Source organism: Cyprinus carpio, chromosome B23 (genome assembly GCF_018340385.1).
Source record: "Cyprinus carpio isolate SPL01 chromosome B23, ASM1834038v1, whole genome shotgun sequence".
NCBI lineage: Eukaryota > Metazoa > Chordata > Actinopteri > Cypriniformes > Cyprinidae > Cyprinus > Cyprinus carpio.
The window spans coordinates 5,799,408-5,820,623 of record NC_056619.1 but is presented as its reverse complement, the minus strand read 5'-3'; the positions used below and the strand labels follow the sequence as shown (position 1 = coordinate 5,820,623).

Genomic DNA, 21,216 nt, shown 5'->3' with positions numbered 1-21,216 from the left:
ATAAACATTTTACTGTAAAAAATATTTTGACTGTATATATTTATTCACCATTTCCATCACAAGCAACAATTTTGCCCCTAAAAAAAACTGAATTGGATGAATGAATGAATGAATAAAAATGTATCAAGGTAAATCTTGTGATCCTGAATATTTTGTATTGTCAGTGGTGCACATTTGTTGAATTACGCTATTTTGAAATAATATTTATGTGTCAGCACAGGCCTTGATAAAATTCTAGCTTTGAGATTATAGTCCAGACAAGACAAAGGTGTCAGTTTATTCATTCAACGAATATGTTTATAATGTGCGTTCCATCACAGAATAAATTATTTCAGATTCGTAGTAGAATGTGTTCATGCCGGTTCTGAAAAAAAAAAAAAAAATTACATAACTTATATAAATTTAAAATAGTCTTGTGTAAAATAAGCAGCAGACCTGTTGAGAAATGTTGCTTGTCTGGTTAAATGACAATAAAAGCTTAAATTGAATGGTCTAAAATTTGCTAAAAATTCCACAGGGCAGTGGAAGAAGCAACTAATTGTGAATGATGTTTTTAGATCATTTATTATTATTTATATCTCGCTAGTTTGACAACTCTGCTAAAAGGGCATCTTAAACAAGCCTAAGTGCTAGACAGACATAATCAGCTTATGACAGTCATGTGTCTTACACATTCCTCACAATCACGCTAGTTAAAGTATTAGTGTTTTCTTGTGTTACACAGCATCTTTTACTCCTGCTGACAGAATCTGAACAGTAAAGAAAAAACAGGTTTCCATCTAATTTACCAAATCATGTCTCTCAGAAGGAATATGAATTTGCCCTATATCAGGCAATGGTCTTCTGGTGATATGATTCTCATTATGAATGTGTGCACTTTTTAAAAGACCAAGCCATTCATTTTTCTTTCTTTTGAGTGTGTAAGAGCATCAGATGGAAACTAATGAAACATCCACTCCCACGAGGTTCAAAGGCCAGTAAAGACAATTAAGGCAACACAGATTGTAATTAAAACAGATAAGCAACAGATTATTTTTATTTCCTTTTATTTGACCACAATAAATAAATTACAATGAACAATATTAAAAAACAATCATCACAAAACATGAACAATCTCTCACTTACTGTACAAAAAGAAATTCCTTCATATAAAAACTATAAATATACAGTAACAGTGTAAGAATAAGTATACACAGTATCACCGACCCAGTCTTAGCAAGAGGTAAGGGTTGTTTATGAATGATTTCACATTTGCATAAGCTGATATAATTATATGTGACCCTGGACCACAAAACAAGTCATAAGGGTACATTTTTTGAAATTGAGATTTATACATAATCCGAAAGCTGATTAAATAAGCTTTCCATAGATGTGTGGTTTGTTAGGATTGGACAATATTTGGCCGAGATACAACTATTTGTAAATCTGGATGCAAAAAAATCTAAATATCGAGAAAATCATCTTTAAAGTTGTCCAAATGAATTCTTAGTAATGCATATTACTAATCAAAAATTAAGTTTTGATATATTTACAGTAGGAAATTTACAAAATATCTTCATGGAACATGATCTTTATTTAATATCTTAATGATTTTTGCCAGTAAAAGAAAAATCTATAATTTTGACCCATACAGTGTTCTTTTGGCTATTGCTACAAATATACCCCAGTGACTGCTTTTGTGGTCCAGTGTCACATATGACACCATGCACAAAAAGCAGAATTACATTTAAAACAACCAAAAGCAGCCCTTCCTTTTAATTCACAGCATACAACCAAGCAGTCTGTCATATAGTGCATCAGTTTCTGATGTCCTTCATATTTTCACCACACATTCAGTGACATGACTTAAGTCTGGCAGCGTTTGTGTTCCAGCTCTGGCTCGAGGAGTTCATCAAGTAAAGCTGCGGCCTGGATAATAGAGGACATTAGTCTGAGCCTCTGGGTTTAACAAGGTGCATCATCTGCAGCAGAAACTGTGACTGGATCTAGATCTAGCTGTAATTAACAGAATCGGAAATAAAACATCACATCATCAATTCAACGATATTTAAATATCAAATACTGGTAAAATAGCTGAAATTGGTGCTAGATGATTCTAATGAATAAAACTGCAAAATAATGCTTACCTTGCAATCAAGTTCAACATGTTTCAGTGCAGTCGGGACTAAAAAATTGCTTTGATTCCTCCACTAAAAGCATCTGGCGCTTTCCAGAGTTCTTTGCGCTGATCTGACAATACACCATCCACAGGATACCTTGTTTTAAATCACACACACACACATACAATTATTAGATACACAACTTCAGACACTTACACTGTCATTCAAAAGTTTGAGGTCCATAAGATGTCTCTTCAGCTCACCAAGGCTGCATTTTTTTTGATATATTACAGTAAAATATATGATTACAGTAAAAACAGTAATCTTGTGAAATATTATTATGATATATGATAGCAGTTGTCTATATGAATATATTTAGATAAGTCATTTATTCCTGCGATCATGAATTTTCAGCATCATTACTCCAGTCTGCAGTGACACATGATCCTTCAGAAATCAGTATAATATGCTTCTGCTCATGAAACATTTCTGATTTCTGTTGAAAACAGTTGTGCTGATTAATCTTTTGTAACATTATAAATGTCTTTATGGTTACTTTTAATTAGTTCAATGCAGCCTTGCTGAATGAAAGTATTGATAAAAAAAAAAAAAAAACATCTTACCGACCCAAACTTTTGGATAGTAGTTTATCCTGATTTTATATACAATTTTCAATTTATGGAATATTTTAGATATTAAAATGCATCCTCTAGTAATAACATGCAGAGGCAGCTTGCAGAATGAAATATTTACAAGCATTTCTGCCGACTGCTCAAAGTGAATGTGAAACGCAGGATTGTGTTTGATATGAACTCTTGCTCTTACCCAGCAGCACTGGGATGCTGAGGATTATGACAGCCATGGCAGTGACGTTCCTCTTTTTTTCTGGGTCTTTGCAGTTTGCAGAAACTTCACAGTCGCACACACGCAGCGAGAGGGTCTGGACTGAATGCTGGCCCCGGCTGTCAGAGATCTTCAGGGTGAGCTGATGATCGCCCGCATGTACGCCCCTCTCTTTGATCAGCTTCACAGATGTACCTGGGAGAAAAAAACAAAAAGAAAACAGAAAATGGAATAAGAGTAGAAACAGGCACATTTGTTTGCTATTGCAATGTTTAAAAAGATGATTTTTTTGTTTCTATTACCATAGTTAGACTGAAGCCTCCATTTCCCCTGGACGTCTCCGGACAGCTGGAAGTGTAATGGTGGGCTGTACAGGGCTGGTTTGAGAGCTGTAATGTCAGCCGTCTCCTCAGACAGACACATGGCCAGTTTGTTGGCGTCCAGCATCGGTCCAGACTCCATTCTCGCCATTACCCCTACTTGTTTCATCATCTTCAATACTGAGGAGTCACTAGCATCTTTCTGAATAAACAGTGATCGAAAGGACATTAATGTGCATCTGGAGTTTCCTCCCAACATCAGTCTCAACTCATATATCCCTCATCAAAACAATTCAATCAGAATAACCGGTTTGACTTTATTTTGATGGTCCCTTTAACACACTGTTGACTATAAGTAATGTTGCACCTACATGTCATTAGAGTGTTAGTGATATAAGAGTACTAGCAGACTGGTAGGGTTATAGGGTTAGAATAAGTTGACGTACTTGCAGAGTTACTTCGAGTCAGTAGAATGTCTGTTGGGAGACTATCACAATAAATATTTAACAGATGTTAATCAGACAGTCTACTAATGCTCTAATGAGAGTTAGTTGACATGCAGGTGCAAAGTCATCAAGAGAATGGTCAAAAGGGACCATCAAAATAAAGTGTTACCAAAAAACTCGGCTGAAATAGCAACATCTGAAAGCTCTGAAGATGTAAACAAGTTTACACTTTGTTTACTTACTGTTTTCCTAATGAATTCTGATGGATGGTCGTGTTTGTCGATGAGATTCAGTATCACTGTGCTTGTGCTGGAGAGCTGCATCTTCTCCCCATGATCCTTTGCTTCAACCAGAATAGTGTAGTTTTGGGCCTCCTGCATTGAAAAAGGAACAGCATAGTTGAAAAACTATATCTGAACGATATCTGTGTCAGATGATCTTTGACCTTTTGATCGAAAAAGCTAGAAAGCATGCATAAAAACTCCTAATATGAACTAATACTAAATGAGATTGGGGTTTATGCTAAAATGTGGTAAATAGTTTAATAGCACAAACGTTTGACTGGGTAATGTGTTGATTGCTAATACATTGTTAAAAACTAGTTTCTGAAACAGGAAAAGACAAAATGTAATTTTGAAAAGAAAAAATTTAATTTATTTATTTTTACATATAGTGAAATATTTATGCAGAAAATGTATGACATTTATTGACCTTAACACACAGTCACAATGGTCTTTAGAAGCCTTTTATTTTATTGTAAATATTTTCTTTTTTTATGTTATGATGTTTTTCAAATAATGATTACCAGTGAAACAATTTTGTTAAGAAAAAATCAATAGAATAAACATTAATTAATAAAATACAAAAAAATAAATAAAAATGAGCTACCTTATTATAATTAATTAATTGTAACACTTTGACATTTTTGACTGACAAAAAATCTAAATAATCTTAAAAATCTTACAATAATAAAAATGTATTTTAATATTGAAATAATAGCATGCTCATCATACAAGATGTATTCTAATTTATGTGTGAATGTGTGTGTTTTAAATTAATTATTAATAATGTCATTGTCAGATATACAATACTTATAACACTATTTATTTGTCAGTGGATGGATGGATGTTGAAAAAGTTCAGGAATGAATAAATTATATCTGCAGTATAAAACTGACAAAGGACTTCAGGATGGAAAAACTGTGTATGTTACCTCATAATCAAGGTATCCCTTGAAAGATATGGTTCCTGTCTGCTCTCCTTTTCTTTGCTGAATGAAGAAGTCAGCACTGGAGGCAGAGGGCGACACTGAGGCGATTCGCAGTGTGAACTGAGCGTTTGCTGTGCCAGGCTGGTCGTTGTCGGTTGCCAGCACTCTGACCAGAGGCTTACCTTTGGGTAAAACAATACAAAGAGGATCAGGTGAAATGTTGCTCTTTCACCAGGCTGGAAACCAGCCAGTTTAAACCAGTTTTGTATATTTGAGTCATACCTTGTGGTGTTGATTCATCTACTGCCATTTCATACACATCCCGATTAAAAACAGGAGTGTGGTCGTTAACATCCAGAATATCGATATCCACAGCAACTATTGTGTGTTTTTTAGAAAGAGTGATCTGCAAGTCAACAAAATAACAGTCAGCATTAACTATTAAAAATACTCATTTAACATAGTCACTGCTTATTGTAGGACTTACTCTCAGTTTCCGGTACTCCTCATAGTCAACTTTTCCATGAACGTAAACTGATCCGTTTCTGTTCACAGAGAGAATTCCTTTGGGATCTTTGTCGATGCCCTGTCCATGAATGGAGTACTCTTCGATAACTTTCTTCTCAATATTTAACTAAGAAAGGATGGAAACATTCTAAATGATTCATTTGGTTGAGAGCAAACTCAGAATTCGATGCTCATACAAAAACTTAGGTTGCTTTTAATGTAATCAGTTGATATTCTGCTATAGAAAAGGTTTCAGTATAACCTACATCTCCCAGTTTATATGGGAAAGGACCGGTGTGCTCTTCTTCCATGGTCAGGAAATCCACAATCCAGGCTCGCTTTTTGCGTATGTTTAGTTTTGATGGGGTTGCACTCTGAATACAGACACTCTAAAAAAGAAAATATTACATAAAACATTGCAATTTATCAGTTAGAAACTCAATAATATATTCCATTCATTTCAAGTTCTTACCTTTTAGCTATCATGTTCCGGAGGATATAAGGCAATGGTAACACAAGATTTTAGATTTTAAAGACCAATTCTCACCGTTAACTAGCATGCATATTACTAGCATATTGGCTGTTTATTAGTACTTATAAAGTGTATATTAATGGCTTATTTTGCATGACTGTATTTTAGATCCCTTTATCCTATACCTAAACTTAACAACCACCTTACGAACTATTAATAAGCAGCAAGGAGTTTATAGAGTCAAAAGTCATAGTTAATAGTTGATAGTGAGAATTGGTCCCCAAAATAAAATGAAACCAATGCAACTTGTAACCAATAATAAGGTTGTTTTTACAGTATTTTAATGTGAATTATTGTCTGCCACTAGTTATTATTTCCAGTTAACAAAAATTATCTGCACACTTAATCTTCTCTTAATGTCATTGATTTTAATGACAAAATATGTAAAGTGGAATATAGCGTGCACACACACACGCACACGCACACACACACATACAAAGAAAAAGAAAACTCTACCATAACAAAATAAAAGCAGTCAGAAGTAGTGATTTTATATAGTATTTGTTTTAACAAAACGAGTAAAATGTTTTGGTAACACTTTATTACAGTGCCCCTATTACACGTATGTAATTATGCACTAATTAATTACAACAAAAAGTAATTACAAGTAACTATCCCTCAACCAAACCCAAATCCTAAGAAAGTACATGGTATTGATTAATAATAATCAATAATCAATTAATAAGAACTACTTGCAACTGTATAATTACAGTGTAAGAAGGACATGTTAAAATAATGTGCAACAAAAATTGTATGAAATTGAAAACTGTAATATCAAACTGATAAAAATAAATAAAATCACTTCAGTTACTTACTGCAACAAGGAAAACAATCACAACAGTCTTCATTTTAAGCAGTGAGAGGAATCGTTCGCTCAGATTCAGGATCTTGATTTTCTCTTGCTTGCTGTGCTTTAAAGTGAATGTGAAGCAAGCTGGCTGTGTCACTCCTTTAAATAGAGCCAAAGGAGGAGGATTTGACAACATTTCTCTGGAAACCCACTGAATCAGATTAATTTTTAATAGCTGTAGCACACTATTGTCTGATGAGCTTTCTTAGGAACAATGCATGAAGGAGTCTGGCAAGAGTCCAGACATTCTTAAACAGAACACAAAACAAGTAGTATGAGAGGCTACTACTGTAAAACAGGTTCTGGTTTCAATTAAACCGAAAAAAAAAAAAAAAAAAAAAATTCAAATGTTGTTCAAAATGAATGATATATGCATGAACTTGGACATAGATTCAAAATAGATAGGCCTCCTGTTCAGAGAGTGTTTACCTGTTGGCAGTGTGTTTACTGCTGTATTCTGTGGAATGAGTTCAGCTTGTGTTTCCCTATAGCATAACGTTCATAGGTCAGATATTTTATGGACACATTTATATCCTTCCAAGCAAACAAACCCTACTTCCCATTTCTGACTAAACACAACATACTGCATGAAAGTTGCATTCTCAGTAAATGAAGTTTGTAAAACAGATGTACTGTAAATAAGCCATATGGACATATACAGTTTAGGTCTCCATAATGTGTATAGCTCTGTTGACCACAGATTTTCATGTTTTAAGGTAAGCAGTTATCAGTATTTCCAGCGTAATATTTAATGATCTGCATGGAGGATTTCATCTGAATTGTGCCCAGTGAAAAGCAAATACAAATGTCATTGTTTTTTAGTCTGTTAAGTCGAACAACAACATGCAACTAAGATAATGCCAGCATTTGGCCATTTGTGATCAGCTATTGTTTTCTAAATATAGTGTCAGATCAGATGTCTTCTGTGAAAAGAGAAAGGCGTTTACTGTAGTCAAAGGAGATGATCAAATGATCAGATGTCTTTGACTTTGACTTTTTGAAAAGACTTTGACTTTTCACCTATAGTGCACTTTCATTGTTTCATTGAAGAGTCTTTACAACCAAAACATTTTGTTAGAACACATCAATTAATCAAAAAAGATTATTTAAATAGGGAAGACTGATTTTACATTACATTTACATTTAGTCATTTAGCAGACTCTTTTATCCAAATCGACTTACAAATGAGGATAATAGAAGCAATCAAAATATGCAAAATATATCAAAATATGTAAGTGCAATGACAAGACTCAGCCCAATACAGTACATGTAGCAAGTCTTTTTTTAATTATGATAAATAAAAAGAAAACAGAGCAAGCTAGTGTTAGAGGCCTTTTTTGCTTTTTGTTAATTGTATAATAAATAAAAGAAAACAAATAGATAGAATACAAAAGAATAGAGAAGCTAGTGTTAGTTTTTTTTTTTTTTTTTTTTAGGAAACAAGTCTAAAAGTCTTTTTTTTTTACTACAAGGAGAGTGCTAGAGTTTTTTTTTTAAAATACAGAATTAGAATAGAGAGTGCTAGAGTTAGAGGGTCAAATAAAGATGGAAGAGATGTGTTTTAGCTGATTCTTGAAGATGGCTAAGGACTCAACTGCTTGGATTGAGTTGGGCAGGTCATTCCACCACGAGGGAACATTTAATGTAAAAGTCTGTGAAAGTGATTTTGTGCCTCTTCGAGATAAACAATAAAGCAACGCTCATTTGCAGAATGAAAGCTTCTAGAGGGCACATAAGTCTGATTTTAACCAATTAGAAATGTGTTACTGGCGTATGGAATAAAATACAGTAAAAACACATGCCAAAAAATGCATAATTCTAAAAATACTCAGGGTAATTCCGTTTTTTTTTTTTTTTTTTTTTTTTTTTTGTGATGGTCTGATTACAAAATCTATAGTTAAAACAGATTCAGATGTTACACAGGTAATGTTTATGTTCATCCCTTTTTGAGAATTGTCCGTTATTAATCATATTAATTTTAGGATTTAATAACAGGTGTAGCAGTATAATTCTGTACATTTTGGCTGTAAAAAAAATCTGATGGCTCAAGGCACTCAACAACAACAACAACATCAACAATAATAATAAATCAACAAAGAAAGAAAGAAATAATGAATGAAGGAAGAAATATGTCTCACGATCAGGTAAGTAGCTTACATTCCGCTGTTGTTTTGACTTGTTGAAAACAGTTGTCTTAAAATAACATTACAAAATTTTGACAATGCTGACACTTGTCATAACGATTGCTATTAATATTGTGCTAGGTAAAATGGAAGAGACTATTATAACTTGGCTGGGCTATTAATAGACAAACATAACAAAGTAGTAATTAGTAAACATATACACTGATAACATAAACATTGTTTTGTGAATCTAGTCATTGCACAACAAATATATGGAAGCTTGATTTTGTCACTGAAAATAATAATAATAATAATAAGGTAACACATTTAAGGTAAGATTTTAAGGACCATTTCTCACAATTAACTAGCATGCATATTACTAGCACATTGGCTGTTTATTACTTATAAAGCTTATTAATGCCTTATTCTGCATGGCCATATTTTAGATCCCTGAATCCCACCCGATACCCAAACTACCTTACTAACTATTAATAAGCAGCAAATTAGGAGTTTATTAAGGCAAAAGTCATAGTTGATAGTTACTTAATAGTGAGAATTGGACCATAATATAAAGTGCTACCAAAGAGTCAGAGTCCTTATATGTCTTTTATCTTATTCAGTTCTTATCTTATTCTAAGAAGATAGAGTCTTTCTGTTCCACAAAAAAACATTCACACAGCCCCAATTTTTAATCAGAGTTTTTTAAGAGTCAGGTGAAGCTACAGAAGAATTGACTGTTGTCAAAGTTATGTAGGAAATGACAGGCCAGAAACAGCCTATAATTCCAAGTGAGCAAGTGAGGGATTCGAGTTTTACTATGAAGTTCTTTTATGACTGTGACACAAGTCACACTGTTTATTTTTCAGTGATACAGTAATTGCGTGCACTTGCATTGATACATTTCCTGCAGCTCACGTGAAAACACTTGAGGAATTTAATTGAAATGCCATTAACACGTGGAGTTTCTTTAGATAATGTTTAACTAGTTACCTAGAAAATTGTTCAGCATTTTTCACATTCCTTTTGTTTACAATGAGAAATAAAACTGTTTCCTTCTTGCTTATTTACTTGGTGGTTTATTTTTATTCAAATGCTATTTAGAGGTAACTTGCATGCTGTAGTCAATTTTTATAGTTGTATAAGTAATCTTTCTAGTTTATCTTATATTATATTTTTTAACTTTCTAGACTATTACATTGGAAACATTTGCAAAGGTCCATGCATGGAACAGGTAGATTTGCCAGTGTACTGTCTTAGTCGGCTTTCTAGTCTATTCTTTTGCTGACTCCTCATATAAGAATGTTGCATGCCAAAAGAAGGAAATTCCAGGCGTGCATAGTTTTTTTTCTTTTTCTCATCCTACATCACAGAAGTGCTTATTCGCAGCACACACTAAACTGTGTGGAAGTTCAGGTGAAGGTGACGTGACATACAGCCAAGTATGGTGACCCATACTCAGAATTTGTGCTCTGCATTTAACCCATCCAAAGTGCACACACACAGCAGTGAACACACACCCGGAGCAGTGGCCAGCGATTTATGCTGTGGTGCCCGCGGAGCAGTTGGGGTTTGGTGTCTTGCTCAAGGGCACCTCAGTCGTGGTATTGCCGGTCCGGGACTCGAACCCACAACCTTAGGGTCAGGAGTCAAACTCTCTAACCGCTAGGGCACAGTTATTGTTCTGTTTCTAATCCTTGCTTGCACCTTTCTTCTGCTAGAGCCCTCTACAGTTGCCTACTTGAGCTTTAAATCACATTTTATACATTAAACCCATCATGAATTTAGAATACATTACTATCAATATAAACTATATTAAACAAATGGAAACATTTGGGCGGAAGGAGGGGGGGGGGGGGGCTATGGGTACTCTTCTCCATATACATCAGAATCATTAACATAACAGGGACTGCTATTATAAGCATCACAAAACAAGAGGTATGCAAGTCATTTAACCCATCCAAACCAGAATAGAAAGGGTTTTGACATCCCAATTTTTTAGGCTACAGCTAAACAGATCTCATCCAGCGAAGGATGCTCCCATTATACCACATAGGTGAATAGTGAACCCACCACTTCACTTAGCAGATTATGAGCTCAGTGGACCGATGTCTCATGGGTGCCCACCAAACAAACCAGAGCAGAGGAAGAGTCACAGAGCACCATGGGTCCTTACAGTTCCACCTCACCCACCAGCCAAGTATCAGGAAATCCAGAGCGTCTCCTCACAGACCAGTGAGAAGGCACATCAGACAAACTCAGAGTGAAGAGTGCATTGTGACATTAAGTAAAGCAGCTGCCAGAGCTCACATTCTTGTTGCTGTAGATGAAGCAAGATAATGCAACACCTCATCAGGAGTTGGAGGAACTTAAACTGGAATGGAAGGTTCCACCCAAGCTAACCACTCCACCACGACCATCCCAATGCTCCTTCTCTTCAGCAGTCAGTCCTCAAATTGCACAGAGTCCAACTTTGATGGACGAGTGCCCTGACCTAACTGAACATTTGGGGCGAATGAACATAACCTCCATTGGTGAAAGCATGAATTTTCAGCCCAGTTTGAAGACCAACCTGAACCCAATCCTCCCTGCCACCTATCCAGTTTCAATATTTAACACTGCCTTAGGGACAGAGGAGACCTAATCAGGCAGAGTACAGCTTTGGAACACCATGGTATCCATCCATGCAGGAGGAAGCTTACAGAGGTCTGTCACCATCTATTCTATTATTGGCATCTCTTGATCCAAGAGAGCCTTAAAACTGCTTTGGAGAACATCCTGCCTAAGCAAGCCACAGAACAATTTAGGTTTCAAATTCTCACAGATCACCTGAAGCTAGAGGAAGTTTTTCATGATTCAAACTCATATTACAACTCGAAGTGCCCATTCACCAACACCATGAGGACTCTTAATAAGATGTTGGGCTTGCCTGCTGGAAGATGGCACTTGCTCTTTGAGATGGCACATTCAGAGCTACCACATACAAATCTTCTCACATTCCTGACACATCAATAGAAGTTTGCAAACACTAGGAAGCATTGCAATTCCTTAATAGTGGTGGGTATGGGCCAGTTCTTAATGGCTTCAACTTTCCCATTGTCCATCTGGGTACTGTATTTGCTGATATGATAATCAAGAAACTGCCCTGAGGATTGATGGAAAGAGCACTTTCTGGTCTTTAGGAAAGGATGGAACTCTCTCAGGCTTTTTAGGACCTCCGCTACGTGCTGGCAATGTTTGGCCATGCTCCAGGAGTAGACGAGGATATCATCAATGTAGATGAGAACGAACCAATGGAGGAATTCCTGAAGCACCTCATGCATGCAATCCTGGAATATGGAGGGTGTGCTGACCAGCCCATACGGCATGACCAAATATTCATAGTAGCCTGTAGGGGTCACTAATGTCATCATCCAGTCACCCCCCTCACATAACCTGAGGAGGTTGTAGGCACTGTGGAGGCCCAACTTGGTAAGCATGGTGGCTCAGCTGAGATGTTGTAGTGCCACTGGGACGAGGGGAACTGGGTTTACTATACATTTAAAAGAAATGTCTTTTAATTCATACAGTAGTCAACATTTGAAGTGGATCAAAAAAGTGAATCAACGTTGTCCTAAGACAAGAACAGGCATTGTTTTGGTTTTAGGACAACTTTAATGAAAGGTTTTGATCATTCATTTCAAATTCTGACTACTATAGTGTATATTTATATATATATTACTTTACAACAATACAAAAAGCAATTTTATTTATTACCCACTAAATAATGTATTTATTTTTTTCTTCTTCACTAAAAGTTTAGGATTTTAGGCCTTTTCTTCTGGAAAAGTTTAGGATTTTATACCGGCACTCATGATTTTTTTTGTCATAAATCAACATAATAAACCAATTACCTACTATTTTTCTTTATAATGAAGCTGTCTATATTTAGTAGATTGAGTGTAACAAAAGATTGTTGATCGACCTACACATCGAAGGTATAGAAGTAGATTGCACAAAAGAGTTATCTACACATCGAAGGTATAGAAATTCTACACTGATTTAAAAAATGTGTGGTGGTATCGGATCGATATCAGTATCGGCAGATACTCAAATTTTTTGGTATCGGATCGGTATCGGTTTTGAAAAAGTAGTATCAAGCCAGCCCAAGATGTAACCTTACTCAAAGGTTTCCTCAATGCACTCCTCCAAGGCTTTCTGCTCAGGAAGAGAAAGCAGGTAGATTGGTGAGCACTGACTCACCCAGAATTAAGTCAATGGCACAGTCCCATGGCCAGTCTGGAGGCAACTGTGAAGCTTTCTTTAGGCAGAATACGTCACTGAAGGGGGCGTAACAGGATGGAATGTCCACAGATTAATGTTCCACCAGGTTCACAATTTATGTCTTGATACACATGATATATCTGTATAGGAACAGTATAGGGAATCTTTGAAATTTTCACAAAACTATGAACAGTACTCAATAGAACAACCCAATTGTGATCCATCAATCAACTCATCACCTTGAATCACTTCAGCTGTGAAATGTTCTAGAATAGATCAAGGAGTTGGGTCTGTTCAGTGTGAAACTGGCCAATGCAAAATTGGTTTGAATGTACCAGAATACTGCTTCACAAAGCCACAGCAGTTGAAGGAGTAGCTGTGGAGCTGACTGCGGTCAGAGTGGAGGGAGATGTGGTGAGAACTCGTTTCAGGGCATCCACGGTCTCCTGGAATGGGTCAGAGGAACTCATTCTGCCTACAGTTCTGCTCCAGTCTTCTTTTTTACGGAATGTGGACACAGACAGAAGATGCAAACAGTTATTTATTGACAGTAAAGAGCAAATGACAATGGCAGTTAAAAAGCAGTTAAATATTTCAGAGTAATGGTGATGAGAATGAGAATCAGACTTTCCTTGTTTGCAGGAGCAGGAGACCAAGGACGGTGGAGCAGATGGAGAGTGAGCACACACCTCTTCTCATGGCTAGGTATCCCAATAATCGTGTTGTTGTGGTCTTGTGGATTCTTTTGCTGCTTCTATATACCCATTTTCTAAATGCATTCTTATATCAGTATTCTGTATATAGATTAGCTTGCAGTTACTAACAATGTAGAAATATGATAGAAATGTATTTATAAAAATGTTGATATAATGACTTATAATAAATATAGGTTAGAAATAAGTTTTAGAGAATTGTTTACTACTATTTTTACACTTTTTTTTACTACAGCTACAAAAAAGTATTATTATTTATTTTGGAAACCATACATACCATGATCTTACTAATAGGCCTACTACAGTTGAACTGTGACTTTTATGCAAGAATTAGGGTAATTTTCAAAATGACAATTACAAAGCATAATTTTAGCATAATAAACAGCTTTACAACCTGCATCCTATTCATTAAAGACAAAACTTTGTGCTCTTCAAATATATTTTATGAACTTAAAAGATAAATAAGTCTTACTTAAATTAGGTGTCAAGTCTTTACAGATGTTACTGTTGTACACCTAAATGTCATAATTTACTCGCTCTTTCCTGTATGACTTTTTTTCTTTGTAACATAAAAGATACAATAGAAGTCAAGCATAACCAGTATATTTTATTTTGATAGAAGTAAGCATAAACCAGTTATTTTCGTTACCTCCTACAAACACATAGAGACTCTTTCACCTAGATATAAATGATGACATAACACTAAATTAAACAAATACACAATTATAACATCATAAAATCCACTTAATAACACAACCCACAGCACAAATAAACACTTAAACCTAAAAAATAGAGACTCTTTCACCTAGATACAGTATCACTCTATAGAGACTGTGTCTGTTCCCAGCACTAGAAAATACAATAACATCCAAACAAATTTAAGAGTAAAAATTTAATTGATGTTATGTGGCTACTGTATAGAGGCCACCAGGGCATCATACAGACTATTACAGAATTTTCAGATTTTTATTTTTTTATTTTTTTATCTGAGTTAGTGCCGGCTGCAGATAAAGTCTTAATTGTTGGTGATTTTTTCAATTCAATTCAATTCAAGTTTATTTGTATAGCGCTTTTTACGATACAAATCATTGCAAAGTAACTTTACAGAAATTTAGTTTCTACAATGGTTTAGTAGTAGCTTATCAGTGGTGACACTGTCAGTTCTGTGCATATGGCAGAAACTGTTCAGAAAAAACATCAATAAAAGAACGTAAACAAACAGACGATTCACACTATTAGCAGCCATTAGCAATCAAACTTATAGCAAAAATGTGGTAGTTCTGCATGTTGTCTCTCTGGGTTAGCATCATCTGAGGGTCACTTGAGGGGTTGGCATCATCTCTTTCTCAGGTGGTTCTGGATCCAGACGGAGCTTGTGTAAATCCTAGGTTTCACCAGGGATGTAAATCCCTGGCAAAGCAGAGGAAACAAAACACATAGCAAAATAATTAATTAGCAATAGATGCTGTTCCGCCAAGTAAAATTAATTAGTTTAACCCAAGCTAAAGAATAATAATGCAAATTTGAAGGATTAACTGCAGTCCAAGTATTATGAGAGGCATTATTTGAATGCTTGGCCAAAGAGGTGGTGTGTTTTTAATCTAGATTTAAATCACAGAGAGAGTGTAGCCAGGGGAAGGGGCTATTCCTGGAGTTGGGAGCCAAATGCGAAAAAGCTCTACCTCCTTTAGTGGATGTGTGGCTTTGCTTATACCTAGATCAAAAGTCCAGAGTTTTGTGACCTTAGGGAGGCGTGATGGGTTTTGTAGCGTGGTATAAGGCTCTTAGGTAGCAGGAGCTAAGCCCTTTACCTTAATAAGTATTAATAATTGTTGTACAAACTGATACGGGAAACTTAATAGGTAGCCAGTGCAAAGACTGCAGTATTGGGGTAAATATGATCATAGTTTTCTTGACCTGGTAATGACTCTAGCCGCTGCATTTTGGATACTGTAGCTTGTTTAGTGAGGATGCAGGACAACCACCTAGTAGCATTACAAATAGTCCAGTCTAGAAGTCATGAATGCATGAACTAGCTTTTCTGCATCAGGAACAGGTAATAAATTCGCAAGCTTGGCAATGTTTTCTAAGATGGAAGAATGCTGTTTTTTTTGTAAACATGGGGAAATATGATTTTCAAAAGACAAGTTACTTCTTATAAACACCCAGATTTTTGACATTAGATTTAAGTTGCAGTAAAAACAGTACATCCGTCTAATTGCAAAATGTAATCTACGAGATTCTGTGTAATGTTTTCTGGTCATATAAGTAATATCTCTGTCTTATCTAAATTTAATAGGAGAAAATTATTGGTCAAATCTTTTACTATTTTTAATTTAACACTCTGTTTAGCTTAGATAATTTTGAAAGTTTCACCCTGGTCAAAAAGATATATAGTTTAGTATTATTTATTAACAAAATGGAAACTATCCCGTATAAATGATCTTACAAAGGGCTACACACATGTATATTGGAAAATAGGCAGAGGACCTAGGACAGATCCTTGTGGCCACTCCAATATTTTTACTGGGTGATAAATGAGATTTCCCCATTTAAATAAACAAAAAGTGGTAGCGAATCGGACAGGTCTATCTAAACCATTTTAAAGACAAAACCTGCCCTTGGATAAGTCTAGTTTTGTAATCTATCTAATGAGTATGTCGTGATCTATGGTGTCAAACGCAGCACTAAGATCAAGTAAAACTATAAGATGCAGCCTTGGATCTGAAGCAAGAAGCAAGTCATTTGTAATTTTAACAATTGCAGTTGCTGTTGCTATGATGGGGCCTGAAACCTGACTGAAATTCTTCATAGAGATCATTTGATTTGCAGGTAGGAGCTTTGAGCAGACACAAACTTTTTCTAAAATTTTAGACATAAATGAAGATTTGAAATGGGTCTGTAATTGCCAGTTTCATAGGATCTAGTTGTGGTTCCTACAAAATAGGCTTAATAACAGAAGTTTGAATGGTTTTGGGGACGTGACCTAAAGATAACGTAGTAAATGATTTTTTCTGCTTACAGGTAACAACACTTTAGTAATTTTAGTGGGTACAGGATCTAATAAACATGTTGTTGGTTTAGATGCAGTGATATAGGCCATTTAATCACTTCCTTCCTATAGCACAAAGCACTGCAGTTTATCACCTAGATACGAGGATCAAACTAAAAGTATTAGAGACTGTAGAATGTACATTTGTTCCAGTATTTCTGAAAATATCTATTTTGATCAATGAACAAATTCAAACAAATCATAAGAGTTTAAATGTGAGGGAATGTTATGGGTGGCTACTTATTTGAGGCTAGCCAGGGTGCATCAAAACAGACTATTGTTTTGGAATTTTTCTATGAGTTTTGGATTTTTTCGGCCCCTGGCAGTTTTTAGAGCCGGTCTATAGCTGTAGTGCCGGCAATGCTAGATTCCAAGTCTTTTTTCCTCCATTGTTGGCTCAAGACTTTAATATCCATGTTGAAAATGAAAAAGATGCACTGGGATAGACATGCACTGGGATAGACTGAGATAGACATTCTGAACTCTATTGGGGTTAGACAACATGTCTCAGGACCTACTCATTGTCTAAATCATACTCTAGATTTAATACTGTCACATGGAATTGATGTTAATGGCATTTAAATTCTGCAGCAGAGCGGTGATATTTCAGATCATTATCTAGTTTTGTGTGTACTCCATATAGCTAAAGCAATTAAACTCCTTGTTATACCACAAAAGACTGCTTTGTAAGTGAGAACATGCTGCAATACTAAAACACAACATGAAGCAAGATCTTTTGGAGAACATGCTGCATGAGGAAGCCACAGAACAATTTAAGTTTCAAATTCTCAAAGATCACCTGAAGCTAGAGGAAGTTCTTCATGTGGCAGACTCATATCGCAACTTGAGTTTCCCATTCACCAAACACAACAAAGACTCTTAATAAGATGCCGGGCTTTCCAGCGTGGGCTCTTCGAGATGGCACATTCAGAGCAACCACATACAAATCTTCTCACATTCCTGGCCATGTTGGGCCCCCAGAATCAAGAGGGTTCTATTGTCCTCTGGGTGGCCAGTGCCCAGAGATGAATGTTGGGAGTGGATTAGTGGAGTGTGGTGGAAATGTGGTACATACTGGAGATCTTGGAGACATCCTGGCAGAGCAGCTTTGAAGGTATTGGAAGAGGTGGGTTGATCTTGAGACCACTGAATACAGTTCAAAAACAGATTGAATGGCAAGATGGGCTTGGGTTCTTCAGTGGATTCTTATATAGAGATGGGAAAGTGCATCCACTTGGATAATCTTGGGGACTGGACGATAGGAAATTAATGCGAGTGAAAAATTAAGCTCAACTTACCTGATGGGGGAAATCTTTTGGCTTCCCAAAGATACTCTAGGTTCCTGTGATCAGTTAACACCGTAAATGGTTCTTGGGCTCCCTCCAACCAATGCCTCCATTCACCCATAATTAGTTTGCATCCCTGGGTACTGTGTCTTGCTGCCAGTGTGGAGCCCACAAATCAATATAAATAAATATAATTACATTTACTTAGTTGACATTATTTATTTAGCTCTTCTACATTAAATGAGTTAACAATTAGTTGTCAACTTATAAATCTAGTTAAGCTGATAAAAACATACCTTAGGTCAACAATGAACCAAAAGAGGCTGTCAGCACTGGCACTAATTTGGAGGACATAAGTGACAGCATTTGCTGTAGCTAAGGCTCGTAAGCACCATTTTTAAGATGACAGTCCGTTACTGTAAATATGTAGATTGTACTGTATCTTCAAGATTGTATTTGTACAGTATTGTATCTTCTGCCATAAAGATGAAGATTGATATTTTGTTAAAGAATAAGCAAAAAAAAAAAAAAAAAAAAAAAAAAACAACAACAACAAAAAAAAAAACACTTTATGTTCTATTATATGTTTTAACTATTTTTTGTATGTTATATAAATATATATTTAGCTACAAAGATATAGTAACAAAATAACCTTTTAGAAGGGCCTCATCTATTAATTTTGCCCAGGGCCCCCACTTCATCTTGGTTCGCCTCTGCACATTTTTTGCATTCCATTATGTAAATATGTGCTAGACAGACTTGTTTGACTATTTACAGCTTCTCACGCATGACATAAAAACGTGGCACTCAAGTTCATTCTACTGCTTGTCTTACTCTTTTTTTTTTAATGCAAAAATGCATTTGTGTCTTCAGACCATGTAAGAGAAAGATAGGACTTCAACATGCTAAAGCCAGATTATTTAAATAAGAGTAATAAATATGATTAAGCAATAAACTACACAACAACCTTTTTATTGCATACCTGACATGCATGGTTCAATTTATAGTAAATGTCAGTCCTTTACGTTGGAATTACATTGTAAACCAGTAAACAGTTGTTTTGTTGAGTCTTGGCTGTAAACAACTTTTTACTGATTTCCATTTACTATTAAAGAGGCGGTGTCCTTCTTTAACATGAGACACTCAAATTTCTTATCTCCCGACTGGAAACACAAGACATTCTGATTTCGTCACATTTACAAGTGTCATGTCACCTGTTCAACACAAGAGGTCAGTGTATAGTATAAAAGTATAATATGAGAGAAATTAAGTATTTAAGAAAAATAACCATTCTATTTTATAGTACAACTGTAAAATTTCACTAGTAATATTTAAGGTTTAATTTCTTTGTTTACAGAGGTTAAAATATGAAACATGTCCATAACAACTCGCAGCACGCTCACTAACTCTAGTGAACTGTAATCCGTGCTGCGAGTGTTTTTAAACTCATTGCGGGGTTCAGTGCAGAAAATGCATTCATGATCCTTCCATGTGTGCAGAGGAAAGCGGAGCACAACCCAACACTTTTTTAAGTTAACCTATAACAGAACTATAACACAACTAAAACAGTTTGGAAATTAAAATAATTATGAAATAATTGTAAAAATAATAAACAGATGTCTCATTTTAAATAAACACTAAAAACCGAGATGACAAATTTACTTCAGTCAAACAACCAATCAATGGTTCGTTTCCTTCAGCGGCACGTTTTTTTCTCGGGGTGGAAATGTCCGCCGACAATAACAGACCGGTGTGTAAACGGCTTTCTTCACATATTTGAAACATTCTATGCTGCAAACTTTAAATATTTCACATACTTTTGAAACTCCAGTGATTAGTTGATCCTGATAAGCACTGGTCGTCACAGTTGTAAACACAACGGCTTTCTTCTTTCGTGAGGGGGTTTGGCACCAAGGGATCTTTGTTTCCAGGCAGAACGTTAAAGAACGTGACACGCACGTCTCCTGGAGTCCTGCAGAATTCAACAAATCCGATGACGACTTCGACACTCCTGACACTTTCCACTTTTGTGTCCCATATGCATCAGATGTTTAGCCAACGTCCGTGGGCGTGCCATCTGAGGCTGAGACTAATACGGAAGTGACTTAAACTGTAATTCGTCAGCTGGCCGCTAGAGGCTGGCTGCAAAAGGGAGTCAATCCCATAGACTCCCCATGTTAAAATGTCCAACTTTACAGCAGAAAAAAAAACATGTTTACAGCCTGGTTCAAAAAATTATTTTGGACTGTATAGCTAATTTTGCCCTTCATGACAACTGTTAGGGGTTGAATTTTTTTTATAACTCATCCGTTTAAATTATATTACGCCTTAAAATTCTGCATAATTAAGGGTGTGGCCACTTGAGTGACAGGAGGATTGCTGCTACTGACACTGCCGTCGCGCTAGGTGGGCTTGGCTTCAGCAACCAGTTCCCCCCTTTTTGCCCATTTTCAATTATCCGGGAGTGACGTGTAATGGAGCGCTGCCAAGATGGTGATGAAATGCTCCGCCCACTTTGAGCTTCAAAAACGCTCTTCAGAAAACTACGGGTGATGTCACGTACACAACGTCCAAGTTTTTATACACTCTATGGTACTGACACTAAAAGTTTCCCATTGAAAGCATGTGTGTGTGTGTGTGTGGGGTGGCTGATAATGTCATTGCATGGAATTCAATGTCTAATATTTTAATAACTGAAGCAACACAAATCAAAAATTTTACAGCACAAATGGAGCACAAACGATTGAGACTATTTTGTCGACATTTTGCTTTGGGTGGGGCGCTAACTTCATGGAGGTGCTCAGCTGCAAGCAAAACTTTTCAACTCGCAAACAAGTTTTAGACCCGCAAAAAAAGATGGAAGAAAAGCGAATAACATTTTTGGTTTCGTGATGAAAAGTGTTTGAAGTGCAAAAAAATAAATAATAATAATAATAATAATAATAATAATTACTTATTGTATATTTATAACATAAT

At 35.9% G+C, this 21,216-nt stretch overlaps 1 protein-coding gene across 1 annotated transcript; it reads right to left on the bottom strand.

Annotated features, from left to right (window-relative positions):
- Positions 1-1,582: 1,582 nt before the first annotated feature.
- Positions 1,583-6,921, bottom strand: LOC109064078 (cadherin-like protein 26). The gene is made up of 10 exons (XM_042751261.1): positions 6,772-6,921; positions 5,691-5,813; positions 5,405-5,551; positions 5,200-5,323; positions 4,921-5,099; positions 3,951-4,082; positions 3,245-3,464; positions 2,925-3,137; positions 2,127-2,255; positions 1,583-1,995 (listed from the first exon to the last, which is right to left on the bottom strand). Exons 1-9 carry the CDS (start codon positions 6,802-6,804, stop codon positions 2,140-2,142), a joined length of 1,287 nt encoding a protein of 428 aa, XP_042607195.1. The 5' UTR covers positions 6,805-6,921; the 3' UTR covers positions 1,583-1,995; positions 2,127-2,139.
- Between the last annotated feature and the right edge of the window lie 14,295 nt (positions 6,922-21,216).

Excerpts from the sequence above, each read along its gene's own strand:
- LOC109064078 (XM_042751261.1), bottom strand. The coding sequence starts at position 6,804 with ATGAAGACTGTTGTGATTGTTTTCCTTGTTGCA. Across the intron at positions 5,814-6,771 it reads TGATTGTTTTCCTTGTTGCA|AGTGTCTGTATTCAGAGTGC; the intron begins GTAAGTAACTGA and ends TTTCTTTTTTAG. Across the intron at positions 2,256-2,924 it reads CAGCATCCCAGTGCTGCTGG|GTATCCTGTGGATGGTGTAT; the intron begins GTAAGAGCAAGA and ends ATTTAAAACAAG.